We start from the raw sequence: 18,875 nt of genomic DNA on the forward strand, positions 1-18,875 counted from the left end.
ATCAAATCACATAAAAAAAAGGAAACGTACTGGACCTGTGAGGAGCAAAACCTGCACATCTTGACGCAAATAGAGTTCTTTACTCAAAAGAAGAAATCACAGGCAGGTATATGTTCGAAAGGAATATGAGTAATGTTCCCACGGCAAGTGCCCAAATTTACAAACTGAAGTAGCCATGTCAAGTTTAGGGGAAGTTTTTGGACAACTGAGGAGGTGACATGTCATTTTAACCATCTGCATCTATCCAGATGTTTATCTGGTCATTCTTAACATGTCATATGTGGCATAACTTGTAGTTTTAGAGGTTTTAGAAGCATATACAGTATACACAACTGACATTTGAACAGAAAATGGTAGCATGGAGTGAGATCTGCATATTAAAATAAGTACTACTCGTTTCATCAAATAACGACAGGGGTCCCATTTCCCTATTGTTCTTTTTGTTGTTATTGTTGAGCTCTACAATTTAATATTTCTTTAGAAGGAAAGTGTCGAACATCTGCCTCCATCTGTTTTGTTTATCACCGTGGCTGCGTATTGCCTGTGGTTATTCAAAGCAATTATAACGAATTATTTCACTGAAAAAAAAAAAAAAAAAGAGACATAACTGAGTCATTGCCGCTATAAAAACAAAAAATGAAAGAAAAGGATTGGTTTGAACCACAGCCAAACACTGTGCCCAGTCCAAGCCATCAGAATATTGGTGTTAGAGAGAAACAGTACATTTTAATATTTTGATATATGTATCGTATACTTTGGATCGTTCACTGAGCAGTTCATCCTTTTTCTTATATTTGAGGTTTGGGTCCCTCCCTGAAAATCAACAACCATCCTTAGAGAATGATGCATTGGTCAGTTCTCTCATCTACACTACATTAGTTAACAAACATCTATTATACAACGACATTGCATTGTTTGATCAATCACAGATTTAAACCCCACTGAACATCCCTTTGGGCAGATGGCAGATTTATTCAAGAAGCCTAGAGGAAATGTAATTTTTTGCTAAATCCTTAAAAAGTACTTTTGGAAAAAAATACTAACAATTAATATTTTCTCAATTTCAAAATCAACATATGACACACGTGTTTCATTTGTTTGATACTCCCGCTTTCACATCACTATGCATCCTCATCACCTCCAAACACTTCCTCTGAAAATATGAACTTCGTCCATCTTACCTCCCTCCTTCAGTATCTATCACATGCTGCAGCAACAAGCTCATCTCATTATCATTTTTATTGACTGCTCCTGTTGCTCAAAACAACAACCCACCTCACCTTCTTGTGTTTTTGGTGAATTTATATTCGTCAACAAACTTTATTCTGAAGAGTCCCTGTTCACACACTTGTAAGAGTACTTGGTGATACTTGGAAATTGTTTATTTCACAAAAAAGATCTGCGATGTCACTGGAACCTATGATAAACCCTCTTATTGAGGAAGTCAAGTTGCCTCCGTCATGTGCCAGCTGTGAGACAAAACTGGGTCTCAAAAGAGAGGAGGAAAAAAATGAACCATTTGGACAAATATTGTATGTTTTAGAGCATCACTTTAAGAGTGCAGTCATCAACTCTGTAAGTGTATAGCTCCCACTGACACTGGACATCAGCATAATGATTGATGTTGTTCTCAGAGTCAGGAGACAAAAATTTTTTTTTACACAAATATTGTGTATCCTGTGTATTTCTGTAATTTTACTGCATTTCAGCTTGTTATTGTCCTGTGTGAAGTTAACTTTGACTCGACACTGGAAGTGTCTTCTGAGTTTTTGTTTTTTAAATGCTGCACCCTGGAGGACTTTGATGCTTTAACGTACTTGAAGTTTGAAGAAATGATCCTTCAAAAGTTAATTTCCTCTCCCAAGTTCTTGCTCGACCGTTGTGTCAAACATTCACTTCTCTCGGTGCTGCCTTACTTTTCAAAGTGCCAATGCATCTATTCATTCAGTTATTCATTCCCTTTGTTTAAAATGTAGGACTCAATTGAAGGAGATCTTCATTTTGATTTCAAGCAGGAGATATCAGACAGCCTGAAGGCAAAATACATAGAGAGACAATACATTCATTCATAGGCAAGGACTTTGCTTGACAGAGGCTGCCATGTTGCATTGCCATGTTTCAACAGCAGCCTGAATGGGAAAAACCACTTTTGCCTTTAGCTTACAACATCCTTTCCAGTGTGCTGTGGTCATCACAGTTACCTGATGCACTTGGGAAAAGGAAGTAGAGCTGTCCTCCATTTGGTACAGTATTCTGCAGTCTCACCATTAAATGTCAATCCAGTGTTTTCATGCATGTTAAAAGTCAAATTTTAGTCGGACGTAGACAATAATTTGGTTTTCTTAATGTTAGTCTGTATGAAATCTAGTCTTAGTCGGACTAATATACCTGGATAATACGATTCATAGTCCAATTAGTCCTGCATGTATACACTTAGTCGGACAGGAGTCGGCCTTTTGACCCCGAAGTAGAAGGAGACGACGTATAAACTGCAGTGCTGTTGCTGGGAATCACACAGCAACCACAAGAGCAGCTATGAAACCCAGGAAACTCACACACTGGACCCTTAAGTGAAAATGTCCACGCAGCACAAGGGATTACAGTTTTGAATCACTGTGCATGAAAATCCACGACACTGCTGCACTGGTACAGAAAGCAGAACTTCCTGAAAACAGTCCTGGCAAGAGAAACCGTTTGAAGGTGACCACAGTTATTATTAATTATTGTAAGGATATATGAAGGTAACATTTCATCTTTGAAGATAAACACATGCCAGTGAACTGACAAGAAGTCACCACACCTGTTCACATGATTTTTGTCTTATGGAGTAAAAACCTGCAGGAGCTGATGAACAAGCCCCTTTCCTTATTATATGAAGAAATACTGTTGAGAGAATGATAAAAAGAAAATTTCAGACAGAAATGACATGACATGACAGAAAAAAAAAAGAAATGCCTTTATTAATTTGCCATTCACATGCACAAGTCTGTGAATGCTGAGCCTTCTGTCAGTGTAAAAACAGAACGTCTTGTCCTCTTGATGTGATAATGAAACCTCATCTTCTGCTTCTTATGAGGCATAAGATGAATTTTGTTAAAGAATCTTCTCTCAGGTGACATTACACCTACAAGTGTGGTGTCATATAGTATCTGGTTGTAATGACAGGCAGTGGAGTGGTGAGGCACAATGCGAGGCCCGTGCAGGCGCGGGACTGCAATCGGCTTTTCCTTTTGTTGGGTGGACCAAATGAGGCTGCTGTAATAGACTCTGCTGAATCAGTGGGGTACAGATGGAGTTGGATGTCGATTGAGCAAGATGGGAAAATAACCCATAATGTAGGCTTTTTGCCAGCAGCAGCAGCACCAGCTGTAGCTCTGTCACTTTCTCAACGTCTTCATCTAATCACACAAATGCATCCGTGCCAAGAATCTCAGGTGGGAAAGGTGCTGTTCCTTTGTCCTCACTCTTCCTGTCATCTCTTATTTTCTCTGTCTGTCACCTAGTCTCTCGCAAAAAGATGTCCCCTCATTTGTAGGACACTGTTAATGCAGCAGAGCAAGGGAGTTTCAAAATGTGCCAGTGCTACGGCCGAGAATAAACAACTGATGGGAGGGACGGTCCTCAGGTTGCTATCACCTCAAAGCCTCATCTTTTGCCAGTGAGATGCATTTTTCTGGCTGCATATGTTTGATGATATGGTGTGATGACCTCACATTGAATACTGAGGACAGCTGTGGGATTGACTAATAACAGAGATTATGAGACTGAACCTAATATCTAACTTTTATGCAAGTGTTGATAAAGATTACAGCTGAGTTAGCAACATTCAAATAGATGGTGCTGTTAAAGGTTCATAAATTTAGATAACTGATCCAATAAATTTAGAACCCGACTCACACGTTTTGCTACTCTGAACATGAAGTTCAGGAACACACACACACAAGGAAGACCCCATAATGTGACATGCGTAAACAGGTTTAGGTCCCCACAACATTAGTAATACCTGGACACACATCACACACACACACACACACACACACAAACACACACAGCTATTCTTCTTAGGCCTCTGCGTTTAATTCATTTGGACAACCTTACCTTGACCTTAACCTAACCCTAATTCACATATTGTATAAGACTGAAACGTTACTAGTTCCTTAGAAATGAGGTTCTGCCTCATTAGGACCAGGTTTTGGGTCACTGGTCCTGACAAGATCAATGTTTATGCCAGAAAAAGGTCATAGAGAGGTAACAAAGCACACACACCTGTTTCTGCTCATCACAAGAGAGCCCAGGAGCATTTCAGAGCACGAGGTTCAGACGAGGTAAGTGTAGTTTGCTTAATTTTTCCTTTGTTTACTTTTAATGGCCCTTGCCCTGGATGTGCCAACTTAATTTGACGCAGGAACAATTTAATTAAATGCTAACAGAGCACGGTACAGAATGACTCAAAGCTGGAGCACTGAGGTGGCAGGACAGGACGACGTAAGGAGCCCCACAGACACACAAACGATCCACACATCACACACTTGTAATTAGTGAGGGGCATCATGGGAACCGCGGACGCAGTCACCCTGGACCAAAGACTTTTCCTGGATTACCCTGAGTGGAGGCACATTTGATCATTTAATTCAGCCTCAGGAAGCCCTGCAGCTTTGTTAAATGTGGACACCATATTGGACATAATTGCAATTGTGCCTCTAGCTCCAGGAATTAGGGTGAAAAAAGTATTAGTGATTCATTTGCAGAAATAAAACAGTGCTCTGGCCAAATGTTGATGTGGATGTTACATCATTCAACCAACCAGGTTTCATCAACACCAGTAAAGCAGAAAGAGGATTTGTTTAACTGAAAACAGAATATCCTATATCTAATCTAAATGTAAAGGCAAATGACAACAGCATACTTTATGACTGATGTGTCTGAAAAGTTCACTCCCATCCATATACCGTCCTCAGTAACTTAGTGTCAAGGATTTGTTGAAAACATTCTGTTGGACTAAAATGAAAAAGCCCACCAGGTGTGACAGAGCTGAGAGCAGATAAACACAGGTTTTATGAAGATACAAACCAAACCAAACCAAACCAAACATAGTTGTTTTTTTCATGTTCTCGCTCGCTCACAAACCAGGTATCAAATCTGTGGTTGGGAGCAGAGCAAACAATACAACACACATTTCTTTATGAGATGAAACAAAACAGATATTTAGAAATTTCAAATATTGACTCAAAGCATTTAAGATCATGATTCTAAGTGTATAATACTTATCAGACAGTGTTGCACGTCCATGTGATTAAAAAGGCAAAAAAAGAAAATCCCTTCAGCAAGATGTTTAGTTCTAACTACTTTTTATAAAGGTCATGTGATCGATTATAAACCAAAATGTACATTTAATTCCTTTAGCAGCTGAAAGCATCAATTCATTTTTAAACATTTAGTGATTTCACTTTTACACTTCATACTATTTCACATTTTCTCCGGTATAGGGTTGTGAGGACACATGTGGCCACTAGATGTCAGTGCAGACTCACCTTAATTTTTTGGATCCTGGCTGCATTTCACTTTACAGATAACAAGATATTTTATGGATCTGAAGTCTTATCTCAGAAATTATTTAGTGCTGGATAGGGTGTTTGATGATAAAGCTTTTTCTTTCATTTTCAGGAAAGTTATATAACTCGGGCAGTTTTTAGTTTTATAATCTAATGCTGTGCTAATAAAATCACTAGGGGATCTGGTAGCATTCACAATTTAATACCCTGAGGTGAATTTAGTTTTGTCAGAGCAGGGACAGCTAAACATTTTGAGGAATGAGCTTCTTATGTTCTTTTACTTTCTTAGCTTTAGGAGGAAACTGCACACTTAACTTAAGGGAAAAACAGCTCACCTAAATACATAGTTACCACCACTCTGGCTCCAAACACCACAGTATCCTCTGTGTCTCTCGACGTCTCCCAATAAAACTACGACGTTGCCTCGTGTGAGTACAGGATTGCATCAACAGGCTCATCAGCAAGCAGACAGGAGGTTACTTTGATGCCGTTACTTGTATCAGTATAACAATATATTGTTCTGATGTTTACTTAACATGACAAGTAATGGCATCAGGTGTCAGGAACATGGCTCTTTGAGCAGCCAAGGAGCCACAGACTTTTAAGGCTCTGTATTAGTGTCTGAGAAGACCCTAGTGAAACTGAAGGCGTTATTATTATTTCTAGATTGACATGTTGGAATGATTTTTATTTGTGCAAATATATCACAAGTAATCAGTCAGGGCTGGTGCTTTAAGATTAACGATACATGTTAAATTCCTACATTTTATACTTCATACACAGTGCTCGACAGATTTATTAGACCCCCTGTCATAAAAGCGAGAAAAATATAAATATTTTAGAAATCTTTCAAAAACCTTTTATACCCGAATACCTTACTGGGCTTCTTCTCTGAGAAGTCAGAAATTAATCAAGCATAACATTCAACCACTAAAACTATTTTTTCTATTCAGGAATGCAAGTAACAGTGACATCTTAATCAAGAAATAATAATGTGCTTTAGTATTCTACTGTTGAAAAATCATGGATAACCATAATAATTATATTTTAGTGTTACAAATATCCTTTTGGATCAACATCTCATTTTAGAGCTTCCACATACTGGTGTAACCATTACAGAAACATAAAAAATGACTTTGATATTTACCACTGCTGTTCATTTAGGGCAGCTGTGGCTTTGGGTGGTGGTTTAATAAATGGGTTACATGACAAGATCCCTATGATGATTTATTTTAGTATTGCTTAAAAGGAGAAAAAGAGAAATAAAGCCGCACAGAAATCAGCAGTTCAAATGGCTCACAAGTTCAGCTCATACATTTCTCTGAATAATTCCTGGACCTGAATATGTATCTGGTTCTCTCACATTGTAAAGCTGAAATTAACCACTTAGTCGATCGATACAAAATCCAACAGCAACAATTTTGTCAATTGTTTAAGTCAATTTTGTCAAGAAAGAGAAAATCATATTCTGAACATTAACATTTTTTCCTGTAGTATCATTGCATTGAGAATCATTACTGTTTACTTCACTGTAAACTACCTGCCCTCCACCATTATATATAGTGACTATATATATACTGTATATCTCAGTTATCTTTCACATACACACACACGCGTGCACACACAGTGTAATATTGTTGTTGTGTGTAACTGAACATAAACTGTGTGTCAATGGCCTTCAGGACCAGACCGCCACAACAGCGTGCTCTGTCCTACTGCTGTTGCATACATTTATATATCGACATGAGTGGGAATCTGCACACTAGAAACTGTCCACACGTGTATATTGCACTCCTCTGTGGATCATCATCTCTGGGGTGAGTCTCAGGGTCCAGCTGGAGAAGGAGTGTACGAGCAGTTCATGCTGATCCCAGTCTGGCTGGTGAAAGTGGATGTTGAGGGTTTTGTCCCCGAAACATCTTCTTCTTCATCATCAAACAGCGGTGCGGCCTACTCCATGAAACCTCTAATGCATGAGATACATGGAGCACTCGGGTGGCGTAGGTTCGTAGTAATGATATGGCACTGAAGCAGTGTGGGGATAATTATGAGATGAGGCGGAGGACGGGAGAAGAGGAAATTAATCAGGAACAAGGAAAAGCAGAGAGAGATCTGAAGGATCTGGGCTAACAGATGTGTTCATTATGCACCGTCTTATTCCTCTGATACTCTCAGTCACACCAAGCTCAGTGGAAGACTGTCGAGAGTCACTTCAGTGTGGCCTGCATTTCTCTCTGAATGTCCTAATATGACCCAACAGTCCTTTGTGCCCACGTCGATGCATGTGGAAAACGACATCCGACGAGTTATTCTCCTATTTTTAGTGAACTTGAATTTCACACATTAACACAGCTCTGCCTTTTATTTCCAGCCTCTGCAGTCAAACGTGTTACATCTACTGCAAAATGTCAAAGTAAATACTTGCTGAAATCACAGTCCTTCACCACTCTGACTGCACTGAAGAACAAGCTCACACAGCGCTGGTTCAAAAATGGATTTTTCAGATTAATGTCAATCTTAATTGGAAGAAATTGATTCCTTAGATCAGTACTTTGATACGTGCCATTTTGTGTATCCTCGCATAAATCTCACAAGACTCGCATGCCTGCGTTTGTGACCACAAACAGCTGAACTTGCCTGTTTGTTCATTACTTTGCTGACTATGGCGTAGAACCAGAAATACTTCAACACACTGCTTTTTAAATACTTTGTTGTCATGATTGTCTGCTCAGCTTGGAAAATTTACTGGTACTATCTTTTAATATTGGTATGTCATTTTTATCCAAGGCCAAATGAAGAGTGGGTGGAAATCAGAGGTTATTTCAACCATCCAGCCATTTCTGGGGAGGCACAAATCGATTCATCTGATCCATTAAAAATCTTATCATAATTGGTTTCTACCTGCTGAAATCAGGAGGCACCACGGCATACACGTTAACCCTGTCACACAGGATTTGGAATTCGTACTGGAAAAAAAAAAAAAACACCATTATCCACAGCAAATTACCAAATGAGACAATATTTGTAAAACAAAAAAGGAAAAGAGGTTGCTGACTCGAATTAGCAGTCTAATGGCTATCATACATCCTGAGTTAATGAAACTAATTTGTACCTGAGGCATGAGCATAACTATCCATGCAGTTAAAAAGGGCTATTTCCTGATTCACATGTGCTCTTTAGCCGTAGTTATGAAATGAAAATGAGTAAGTTATATTACATTAATTAAGCAGTCTGCACTTGTATTTGCCTCTAACCTGTAACTGTGTCACTGTTGTCTGTCACTTTTACTGCCTGCAGTGCATCTTTAGTGCTAATATATCATAATTACACATAAGTCTCTGTATCCAGTCATACAGACAGATATGGCAATGCTCCCATGCAGAGATTAAGGCATGGGAATGCATCATATCAAATATTCAGGTCACTGCGAAGACAATTTTGTTTTTTTTTTGTTTTTGTGCGCAAGTGTTGCAGATATATAGAAGGTGTTGGACTGTATGTCAGGGACCTGCTGTACCGGCTTAACCTGGTCCTGATGCTGTTGTGTCAACGCAGGTTTTCACAGCTCGGATGGAATGAGCCGACAGCAAAAACCCCAGACTATTCACATGAATTATTCCCAACATTAACACAGAGCTATTGGCATCCTGAACTGTGCACTGAGCTTCACAGTGCGTCACGTTCTGAGGTGGAAATGTGTGCAAGTATGCGTACATGTGTTATTACCAGGGCCACAGGCTGTGTTTCTCCCTTAGCAATATTTAGTATAGTCTTCCATCTTCTCTGTGACCCCACGTTGAATGATTACCTGGTATGTGTCGGAGTGTGGAGTCAGAGACGGCTGGAGACTTATACATTGAGGAGTGGGAGCAGGCATCGTCATTCCCCAACATACTGCCCAAAAGAAGGGAGTCTGTCGGGTAGCCTGGAGTGAATTACACGCTTCACTGCATGATCACCCTTCCTGCCATCACTGCAAAAAAAAAAACACCCATGTTCCGGTTTCTTCTTCTACATATGACTGATGGGTTGCATTTTCCTTTCTGCACTGTCCAAACAATTACTCCCGAGGTAGGTTTAATCATGTCGATGATCAGGGATTGTGTTTGACTAGTAGAAGGCAATTGACAGTGATGCTGAAACTTCCCAGGTTTCTTAGAGTGATGATCCAATGACAGGAAGATGGGTGGCTGAGGATGGCTCAATATCTCTTCTCTGTGTCCGACACTGGTACTGTTTGGGGTGCCCAAGGAAATGCTGGATATGGGCTCCAACATCCAGGGTTCTCACTCGGACCAAATCTTGGCAACACATCACCCCCACACAGAAACATTTGCACTGGCTCCCCATTAAGTTAAGAATCGATCATCTTCAAGCCTCTCCTCCTCCTCTGTCTCTCCATTCACTTGCTCCACATTATCGCTCTGACCTCCTCCATGTGCACCGTCCCTCCCGGAACCTGCAGTCTCCTGACCTCGGTCTCCTCTCCACCCCCCGCACCTGCAGGGAAAACTTTAGCAACAGGGCTTTCAGTGTCGCTGCTCCAACCCTTTGGAACTCACTCCCTCTGGCTATTCGCCAGGCACCAACTCTGCAGTCTTTTAAATTGATGTTGAAGTGATACTTGTTCCTGCAGGTTTTTGTCATCTGACTGTTTTTTTGTTCTGTGTTTTTGTCCTGGTTCCTGGTTCTGGTTTTACTTGTGACCTTGGGTTTCGAGAAAGGCACTTTAGAACTCAAAGTTAGTATTATTTATACTAGTATCACCATCTCCGGTATCAACAGATACTTTTATCAGTCTGATACATTTACCACCTGACCATTTAACTTTAACCTAACATGAGGAAGTGATTCAGGGTAACTGTGTCATCGTTTTTACTGGTCTGGAACAAAATGATGAATTATTACCCACACAACTCATCAGTTTGATCTTCTCCCAGGGGAAACCCGAGTGATACTTGGCAAAATATTTTAACAGCTGTCTACAAATTACTTCTAGAATCTATTCTCACTTTCAACGTCACATCCTTGGTTCACTTCCATTTCTGTCTACAATAAATCAAAGCTTTCCCGTCATCATCATCAATCAAGCAAGTAAAATAACGTGGCAAAACCCCATCTCAATTACCGGTACAGTCCAAAGAAAAGCCTCATCACAAAAGACAAGTCCTTTCAGCTTCTACCTTCAGGCGGCTGTTATAAAGTCTCCCTCGCCAAGAAAGACATCAACAAGAACTCATCCCTGCTTTTCACTTCTTTTTATGCTGTTGTTATGAATATGCACACACTGTATGTTTAGAAATGGCACTGAATGTCTTTGTCCTGTTACAACAGACAACGTTTTCTGATTCTGATACTTGCTTTCAAAGCAAACTCGGTCACTCAGCTCTGAATAATGCACCACAACTTCCACAGTAAGTCCCTTTTATTTTTACACTCCTTTTAGTTTAAGGGTTGATTATAACTGTGATATTTTAATGAAACTGACTTAATTCGAGTGTTCAATGTATGATTGTCTTAAGGATCCCTGCACTGGAGCAGAAAAACTGCAAATCTGCAATGCAACGCACTTCACTTGTGGTTTTAGTTTGTCTTGAAATAACCTTCAAAACCTACAGAACACACTGCACAACACATTTAAAAAGGGGGGAAAATGACACAGCATTACGCCCTCTATGCTGCGTCTCTCGTTCGGGGTAGACGGGATGCCGCAGTGACTCGCTAAGTGGCAGAGCTTTTCTGCATATTTTTGCATCAAGGTGAGACGTTTTCGGGACAAAGACATCTCAGCTAGCTTTTATTCAGTCAGCACCAGTTCATCATCACCAGACTCTTCCTGTGATGTTTTCTTTTCTTCTGGCCTTTATTCATTGGCTTGTTTGCCACGTGCTTGATGTGAAGACAGAGGGTATATATGTTTGTTCTGCGTCTTCGTGCAAAGGACTGGTGTCACTTTTAACTTTGAACATCTGAACTCTGCTCAAACAATAATGACACCAATATAGCCCCTTAAATATCACACATAATATGAGCAGCATGCTATATAGAATATAATAGGTATAATATAGAAACTCTGAGAGCAAAGGTTGGTAGATGAGGTTGGACCTGTTTGTTGGTGTGGCGGTTTAACGACCAGCACCAATGTCTCTACCTCTCTCAGAGGCCGACTGATTACACTGCAGCCCTCTGGACAGTCGGCATCTCATTAAGCTACTCCTGATGACACACATTCAAGAAGCAGCCGCAAGACGTTGTCTGCGCTCAATTTTCCCGAGAATAAAGGCAGAGTAATCAAGGCAGCTGTGCTCTCCTTTCTTCATAAGTCAACCTCAGACAGAGGGAGGAAAGGAAAGGAAAGGAGGTAGATGACACTGGAGAGACTTGTTAGCAGTGAGTAGTTGATGGAGAAATGGGAGAAACAAGATAAGACTGGAATTTTATTTTACAGTTTCATCAAATCCCTCAGGATTTTAAAGTATATTAGCATGACTACAAATTGGGATGTATATCATTGAAGATGACACCTGCTCAGTGTGGTTCTTACCAAGCAGCGATTGTAATGTCATCCATAGGGATCAGAACCCTGTTTTGATGCCTCGAGATCGGGGGGTTTGGCTGACTCCACGTGGAGATTCTGCAACTGTTAATTCACAACTTAATTACAGCACATAGGAGTGGACACCATATGTGCTGTAATGAAGTTTCAGGGTGGAGTCAGTTGTCTACATCACTGTAACTGTTCTTCTACATACTTCCAAACACACGGCTCAAACTGTCTAGAGCGCCTGTTCAGAGCTTGTGGTTCTGACATTTGCCCATCATGGTACCTTCATTGTCATAAATGAAGATGCACCACTCTCCAATGGCCTTTAACTCAATAGTTTCTGGTCTCCGAGGGTTATCTGGTGTCTTTGCGCATGCTGGGGACTGAGTGGATGAATGAGAAACATCAGCTCAAAGCAGAGACAGTCCAAAATACCTTCTATTCCAACTGACTGCTTTTTACAACAACGTTTCGCCCCCTGGTGAAACATGAGATGCACTTTCATTCAAGCTAATGTAGAAACATGAAGGCACATTAAGTACATAAAGTATACAAGGCTTTTTCTAAGGCTACATAAGACCAAACTATATATATTTTTTCAAAGCAATTATTTACTTACTTTAAAAATAGACTGATGGTTAGCATATTCCATTCCTGCCAATACACCCTCCGCAGCACTGGACCTTCCTTATTATGAGATTACTTTTATCCATTATGACAATTTCTTTTGCATAACTGACTCTCTAATGATGCCTATTTCTGCCCCTGACTGCAGCACAAGGTGTCATAGTACAGCACTATATAGCCCATAATAAGCAGATGGATCATGAACCAGCACAGGCACACGTCCACATCCGTGCTCTCACGAGGCCAAGTGTGGATGTTTTCTGCTGACAGATCCTGGAAATCTAACATGTCTTCAACTGAAATGTGTATGTGGATGTGAAGGCATGCATTTGAAAGTGTCTATTCAACTGTGCAGCTCTAATTACTGTAGCCTGTCAAAGCACAGACATGCACACGAGAGGACAAAAATCAGCCGACATTGCAGAGTGTAGACAGGGAGCAACATGGAGAAGAAAAAAAACAACAACAACACAGAGACTTCAAAAAATAGCCCTCATAAATGTGCACCATAACTTTGAAGTCTAATCTCAGAGCAGCATATGCAGTAGATGTGTAGCTTTTGAAAAGGGCTGCAAGGATTAATTAAGCAATAGAGTATTAATCAATTAATAATCAACCATCACCTATTTAGATAATAGATTAATCAGTTTGAATTAATTTATTGTTGTCTAATATTTTAGCCTCTTCAATGTGAAAATTCTCGGTTTTCCTTTGTTTCATATCACAAAAAAACCATTAAAACTGAATAATTTGGTTTATGAACAAAATACATGAGAATATAAGGTTAACCATTTTTAAACATATGCTGACATATTATGGGAAAACAATCAGCGGATTCATACAGTATATCATGTAAATGTGTGTGATTGTCGCAGCCCTATTTTCAAAGGCAGGGGACCATCTGCCACTGTAATGATTAATGCAGGGAACTTAATGACGTCATAGGTTAGACATGAATGGACCACAATCTACCACCTATCTTTGTGAAATTACAGCCCAGCTCTCCTCACACATGGTTATGATGAAGGCATGAAATCTTAACGTGTTTAGGCATTTGTGTGTTCTTGTCTGCATGCATGTGTGTGTGTGTGTGTGTGTGTCTATAGACGCCATGATTCCCCTTCAGCAGCAGCAGCAGGAGCAGCGGGAGTCCTCAAATGAAGAGAACAGACTGATTCACCCAGTCTGAAGCACCGTTTTCTGGTGGTTCTTTCAGAGAGTGCAGCAGACTATCAGCATCCATTCATGACACTAAGCGGTACAGGAAAGTGTCACAGTGTGAAACCAGGTGAATTGGCGTTAATTAAGGTCCCTGAGTGAGTGAGAAAGTTAAAGCATTTGTGACCTTTGACCCATGTTGAATGATGCATTATGAAGGTGATGCATTACTGCATGTTTTTACCCTGAGACACAGAGGAATTTTTTCTTGTGCATTTCACTGTGTTATGACTTGACACAGTGAAACACTATGAGAAGAAAACAGGAACTTTCCCAGCCCTTGGTGCTTGGTGGAACTTCCCACTACCCCATTATTATCATGTTATTATCATTCAAGGAGTCATGTCTCATTGTCACATGTCGCAATGTTCTCAAACTTCTCTTTTTCACAATATGCAAACTTCAGGTAGAGCAGTTCAATAGATCCTTACTCCAGATGATCTGGTGCTATGAGAACAAAACTAACCTAACCACAACTAACCTCACCCTACCACAGTTCTGGACATGGTGTCACAGAGTTCACACCTAACAAATTCATGCTTGGCAGGGAGGTTAATCAACCACAGAACTTCCTTTATAGTCTAAAAGTGAGACTTGAAGAGGCACAAGATTCAGCAAGAGAACACCTCAGCACTGCACAAGAACGTCACATTCTCTGACATTCGAGCGAGAGAACATTGTTACAGTGTTGGAGATTTGGTGTATGTCAAGGATGACACCAACGAGAAGGGACTGAGCACAAAGCTACAGGCTGCATGGAAGGGACGGTGGACTGTTGCTGCACATCGTGGCCCTGTCATCTATGAGATTCAAGGACTAAAGTGCAGCAAGATAACACATCATGATAGGCTGAAGCCATATGACAGCGCTCTTGTGTCAAGACCTAGGCATACAGTGATGAGGATGTCTTACTGTTGCCAGAGACTATGGTAAGGATTCAGAGGAAATAACCCCCCACCCCCCATGCACATGGGGTCAATAAGAGACACCTCAGCAGAAGAGGTCCACTACCAGTGGACACATAGTCAATAAGCCAGAGAGATTCAGGAACTAGTTACAAGAGGATAGAAACGCTCTTAAGTTGATGCCGATATAAAGATAATTTGGTTCTTAAATGTTTTTGCCATTGTTGAAATAGTGCTGAAAAGAGGGAGTGTTTTATTGCCAAATTATTTGTGTATGGTTCTGATTAGAAGATGGTACATAAGTAATAAAGTAGTGAAGGGACCTGGTACTCCTAGAGTCTCCCCTCTCTTTCCATACAAAGTGTGATGTGTTTTGTAAATTGCAACACTGAGTAGGACAGTGAACGCAACACGCACATTTGTGACATGTTACAAGACTTTTTATGAGAGTTTTGAGTCAGTTATGTTTTGGTGCTTGCACCTCACTGCTTGGACAGTGAAAGTCTGCTTTTCTGAGGAAATGCTGTAGAGCTACAGTATGTAAACACAAAAAGGTGTATAGGGAACTGGCTTAAAATCTTGGTACTAATTGTTTTTGTTTCATTTCCATGTAGACATTGGGACATTCCCTTTAAAAATGTGTTGTGTTTGTCATGTTCTATGGTCTAGAAAGTCATTAAATTTTAAACAACGGCCATGTTACACTAATTAGCCTTTCATACGAATGCCAGATACTTTAGAACGAGGTGTTATACTGAAATTTACGGCTAAGTGATACATGATTTGGATACATAATACATTAATATATACATCTTGTAGGGGTTATGATAAATCTGAGAAGGCAAGAATTAAGGAGAGAAAATTGACAATGGTCAATACAATTTGAAACATGTGTATGGGGATTATACAAATGGAATAACATTGTCTCATTATCAGATTGTATATGGTAAAATATAGTAAAATATGGTTTGCAAATTACAATTTATGTGTCGGTTAAATATACAATACATGTTTGCAGGATTAATAATTTCCCCTATATACAGAAATGCAAAGCTCGGACTTTGTTGAAGGCTTGGTTTTCTTGAAACTAGAGCTAAAACAATTAATCAATTAATCGATTATTAATCGATTACTAAATTAATCGACAACGATTTTGATAATCGATTAATCAGTTCAAAGTTTTTCATGATTAAAACAAGATTTCTGATTGTTTAAGCTTCTTAAATGTGAGTATTTCCTTCATTTCTTTGCTCTGGATAGCAAAGAACTCATTAAAAGTGAATCATTTTGGTTTGTGGACAAAACAAGACATTTGAGAACATCATCATTTCCAGGTTTGACGAACACCCTTCAACATTTTTTAAGGTTTTCTGATATTTTATGGACCAAACGATGAATCGATGAATCGAGAAAATAATCGACAGATTAATCAATTATGAAAATAATCGTTAGTTGCAGCTCTACTTGAAACCCTATCCTTGATTGAATAATCAAACTATCTGTATCCTGAATGAGTAGATCCCGATCGTCCACCTCATCATTGTGAATTCAGAGTATTGGGTGACTGGCAGTCTGTGTGCTTTGATTAGAGGTGTCCCCAAGGTCTCAAATGAATCTCAAAACACACCTGCAGGGAGCACACACACCGACATGAGTGAGGCTGCATATGTGGAACAAAACCTTTTTTAATTAACTCCAACCTCCTATCCGCTGCAGTGCCAGACAGCTGTTTGCCTGTGCTGAGCCAGATGCATTACAAATGCAAAAGAACATGTTGTGTTTGCATCTGTTTACAGTGCCAAAAGCAGTTTTGTTTTCCCTCATTACGGTGTCCCTGACTCAAACCATCTAAGCCTCTGGATGGTATTTACAAAAGACCCCAGTTCCATCCAAACACCCGGGGCCTTCTGTATCTTTACTACACATGTATGCAGTAATGCTTCTGCTGAACATCTTTGCTGAATCACATTTTTGCAGTGGAACTCAGAGTTTTCAATTTTTAGAGGTCAGCAGTAGCAATGATTGCAACCACAGCAAGGGTGCTGAAGAGTGGTTGTGTGAAGACCATCCTCTGTTTCTATCTAGCCTGTAATAAAACCACAGAAAGTGAAATTACCCTTTGTTTCAGAGAGTGGAAAAATGCTGCAATCCAAAGCAGATATTGATTTTTGAACTGACATTCTGATTGAACTCCTTAATTACTCCCAAATAACTCCTTATTCAGTGACTGTAATATTCAAGTTCCTATGAACATAAACATTATCCCCTGTACACTGAAGCATATTCAAGTTAAATACCATCCATCTGATCTCAGTATTGAAGATTCCATGAGTTTAGAGGGAATACTCTGCAATACCATAGAAACTCCAGCTGAGGTCAGTGTTTATTCACGGCCTCTCTTGAGTGAGACTTTCACTGTCATCTAAAATCACTATAGCTGCATTGCTAGCTGTTAGCGCTGTTGATCTGCAGCTTGGAAATCACTGCTTTTTCTGTACAGAAATATATCTCTATGGCAAGAGCGATGCTCTCATGTGATCCTGCAGTCACTGGTGTGAATCCTACAATGTTTTTTTCATCTGAAAAGCTGTGGGTATGTGATTTAAAGGGACAGTTCAGTTTTTTGAGGGTACAGTAGACAGGGTTCAGCACTCTGAACATTTGGACGGGGAGACGTCCAAATGTTCGATGTAAATGGGAACAGCAGAGAAAACATGTTGTAGTCCTGTAAAAGAAAAGAACATAAAGATTATTACATTTTACCTCTTCCCAACATTTGAAATAGGTTCAGTGGTTTACCAGGCTGTCATCTACTAACACACATTCTGTTTTGTTGCACTTACACATGTAGAAATATGTTGAGAATGCCGCATGTAACACACTGACTCTACATTACTACCCCATACACAGTGTACCTCATGATACGATTCTGTGATAATCAATATATTGTAAGATAATCATATAGTCACATCACAATATCTGTCTCACTGAAGAAAACAAAATGTCTGTGAAAAGTGCAGGATTTCTCTATTTATTCACAACATAGAGAACAAAGTGCATAAAGGATGGAGCATCTTTTAACATAGCTCTCTCCACCATTATCCTGCTGTAAACTCCCTCTTCTTCAGCCAGGTAACTTCTGCCCAAGATTCCCTCATTCATTCATTCATTCATTCATTCATTTGAGCAGCGCCATCACAAGGAGACATGAAGTGGTGACGCCTGGCGAGTGAAACAGGCAGCGACTGTTTACTTTAGAGCGCAATCGTTTGTTCATTATAATATCGATATTATCGAATTGCGTGAGGAAGAACGACGATATATCACCAAATCGATATTTTTGACCCGCCCCTACTTTAGCAAAAACAACAATAAAAAAACTGAACTATCCCTTTAAATCTCATCCTAACAAAGAGAAAGCGAGACAGTTTCCAGCAGCAGCAGCAGCAGCAACAATGGTGCACCGCGTCCCCTTTAAGACCGTTTCGGAATAATTAATGACGTCGAGCTGTAAACACGACTGACGCTCAGCTGCGTGGTCGAAGCATCCTCAGACCAGGAGCCAGAGACCTCTCAAGGTTCCAGTGTCAATCCCCGACAGAAGCGCCGAAAGACACCGACGACACAGCCGCTCTTCACATCGACTCTCATATGCAGTCTCCAAAACCCAGACGACGGTGCTGCATCTGTCCTACCAAGTGCCATGGCTAGAAAGACGGACATCCCCCCCTCCTCTTACTATGGTGAGTCGGTTCGTCTTTGTTGTAAACGCGGAGATATTACCCCCCCCCCCCGTGACGCTGCATTTGTTTGTTTGTTTGTTTCTCACACTGAATCACGTTTGACCCCCTCGTCGTGATTTACGGGGACGTTAGCTAGCTTCCCCCAAGTAGCATTTGAGAGGTTATTTAACGGTTGTCATCAAATGCGCAGTACCGGTGGGGTGATGGTTTAAAGGGGTTATTAACGTTCGAATAGTTCATTAATCGAACGCATGTTGTGTTCTTATGCAGTCTTAAAGAATGAACC

The 18,875-nt window shown here is 40.2% G+C and overlaps 1 protein-coding gene across 3 annotated transcripts in view; it reads left to right on the forward strand.

Annotated features, from left to right (window-relative positions):
* The first annotated feature begins 18,286 nt into the window (after nt 1-18,286).
* Nucleotides 18,287-18,875, forward strand: part of slc44a5b (solute carrier family 44 member 5b) — a 35,387-nt gene continuing 34,798 nt past the window's right edge. The window contains exon 1 of one of the 3 annotated variants that reach the window (XM_058638389.1): nt 18,287-18,589. In XM_058638389.1, the coding sequence (XP_058494372.1) occupies nt 18,550-18,589 (40 nt within the window). In that variant the 5' untranslated portion in view covers nt 18,287-18,549. The remainder of the gene's footprint in view (nt 18,590-18,875) is intronic. The other 2 variants (XM_058638390.1, XM_058638391.1) reach the window with 2 other exon arrangements.

Source organism: Solea solea, chromosome 9 (assembly GCF_958295425.1).
Source record: "Solea solea chromosome 9, fSolSol10.1, whole genome shotgun sequence".
NCBI classification, from domain to species: Eukaryota; Metazoa; Chordata; class Actinopteri; order Pleuronectiformes; family Soleidae; genus Solea; species Solea solea.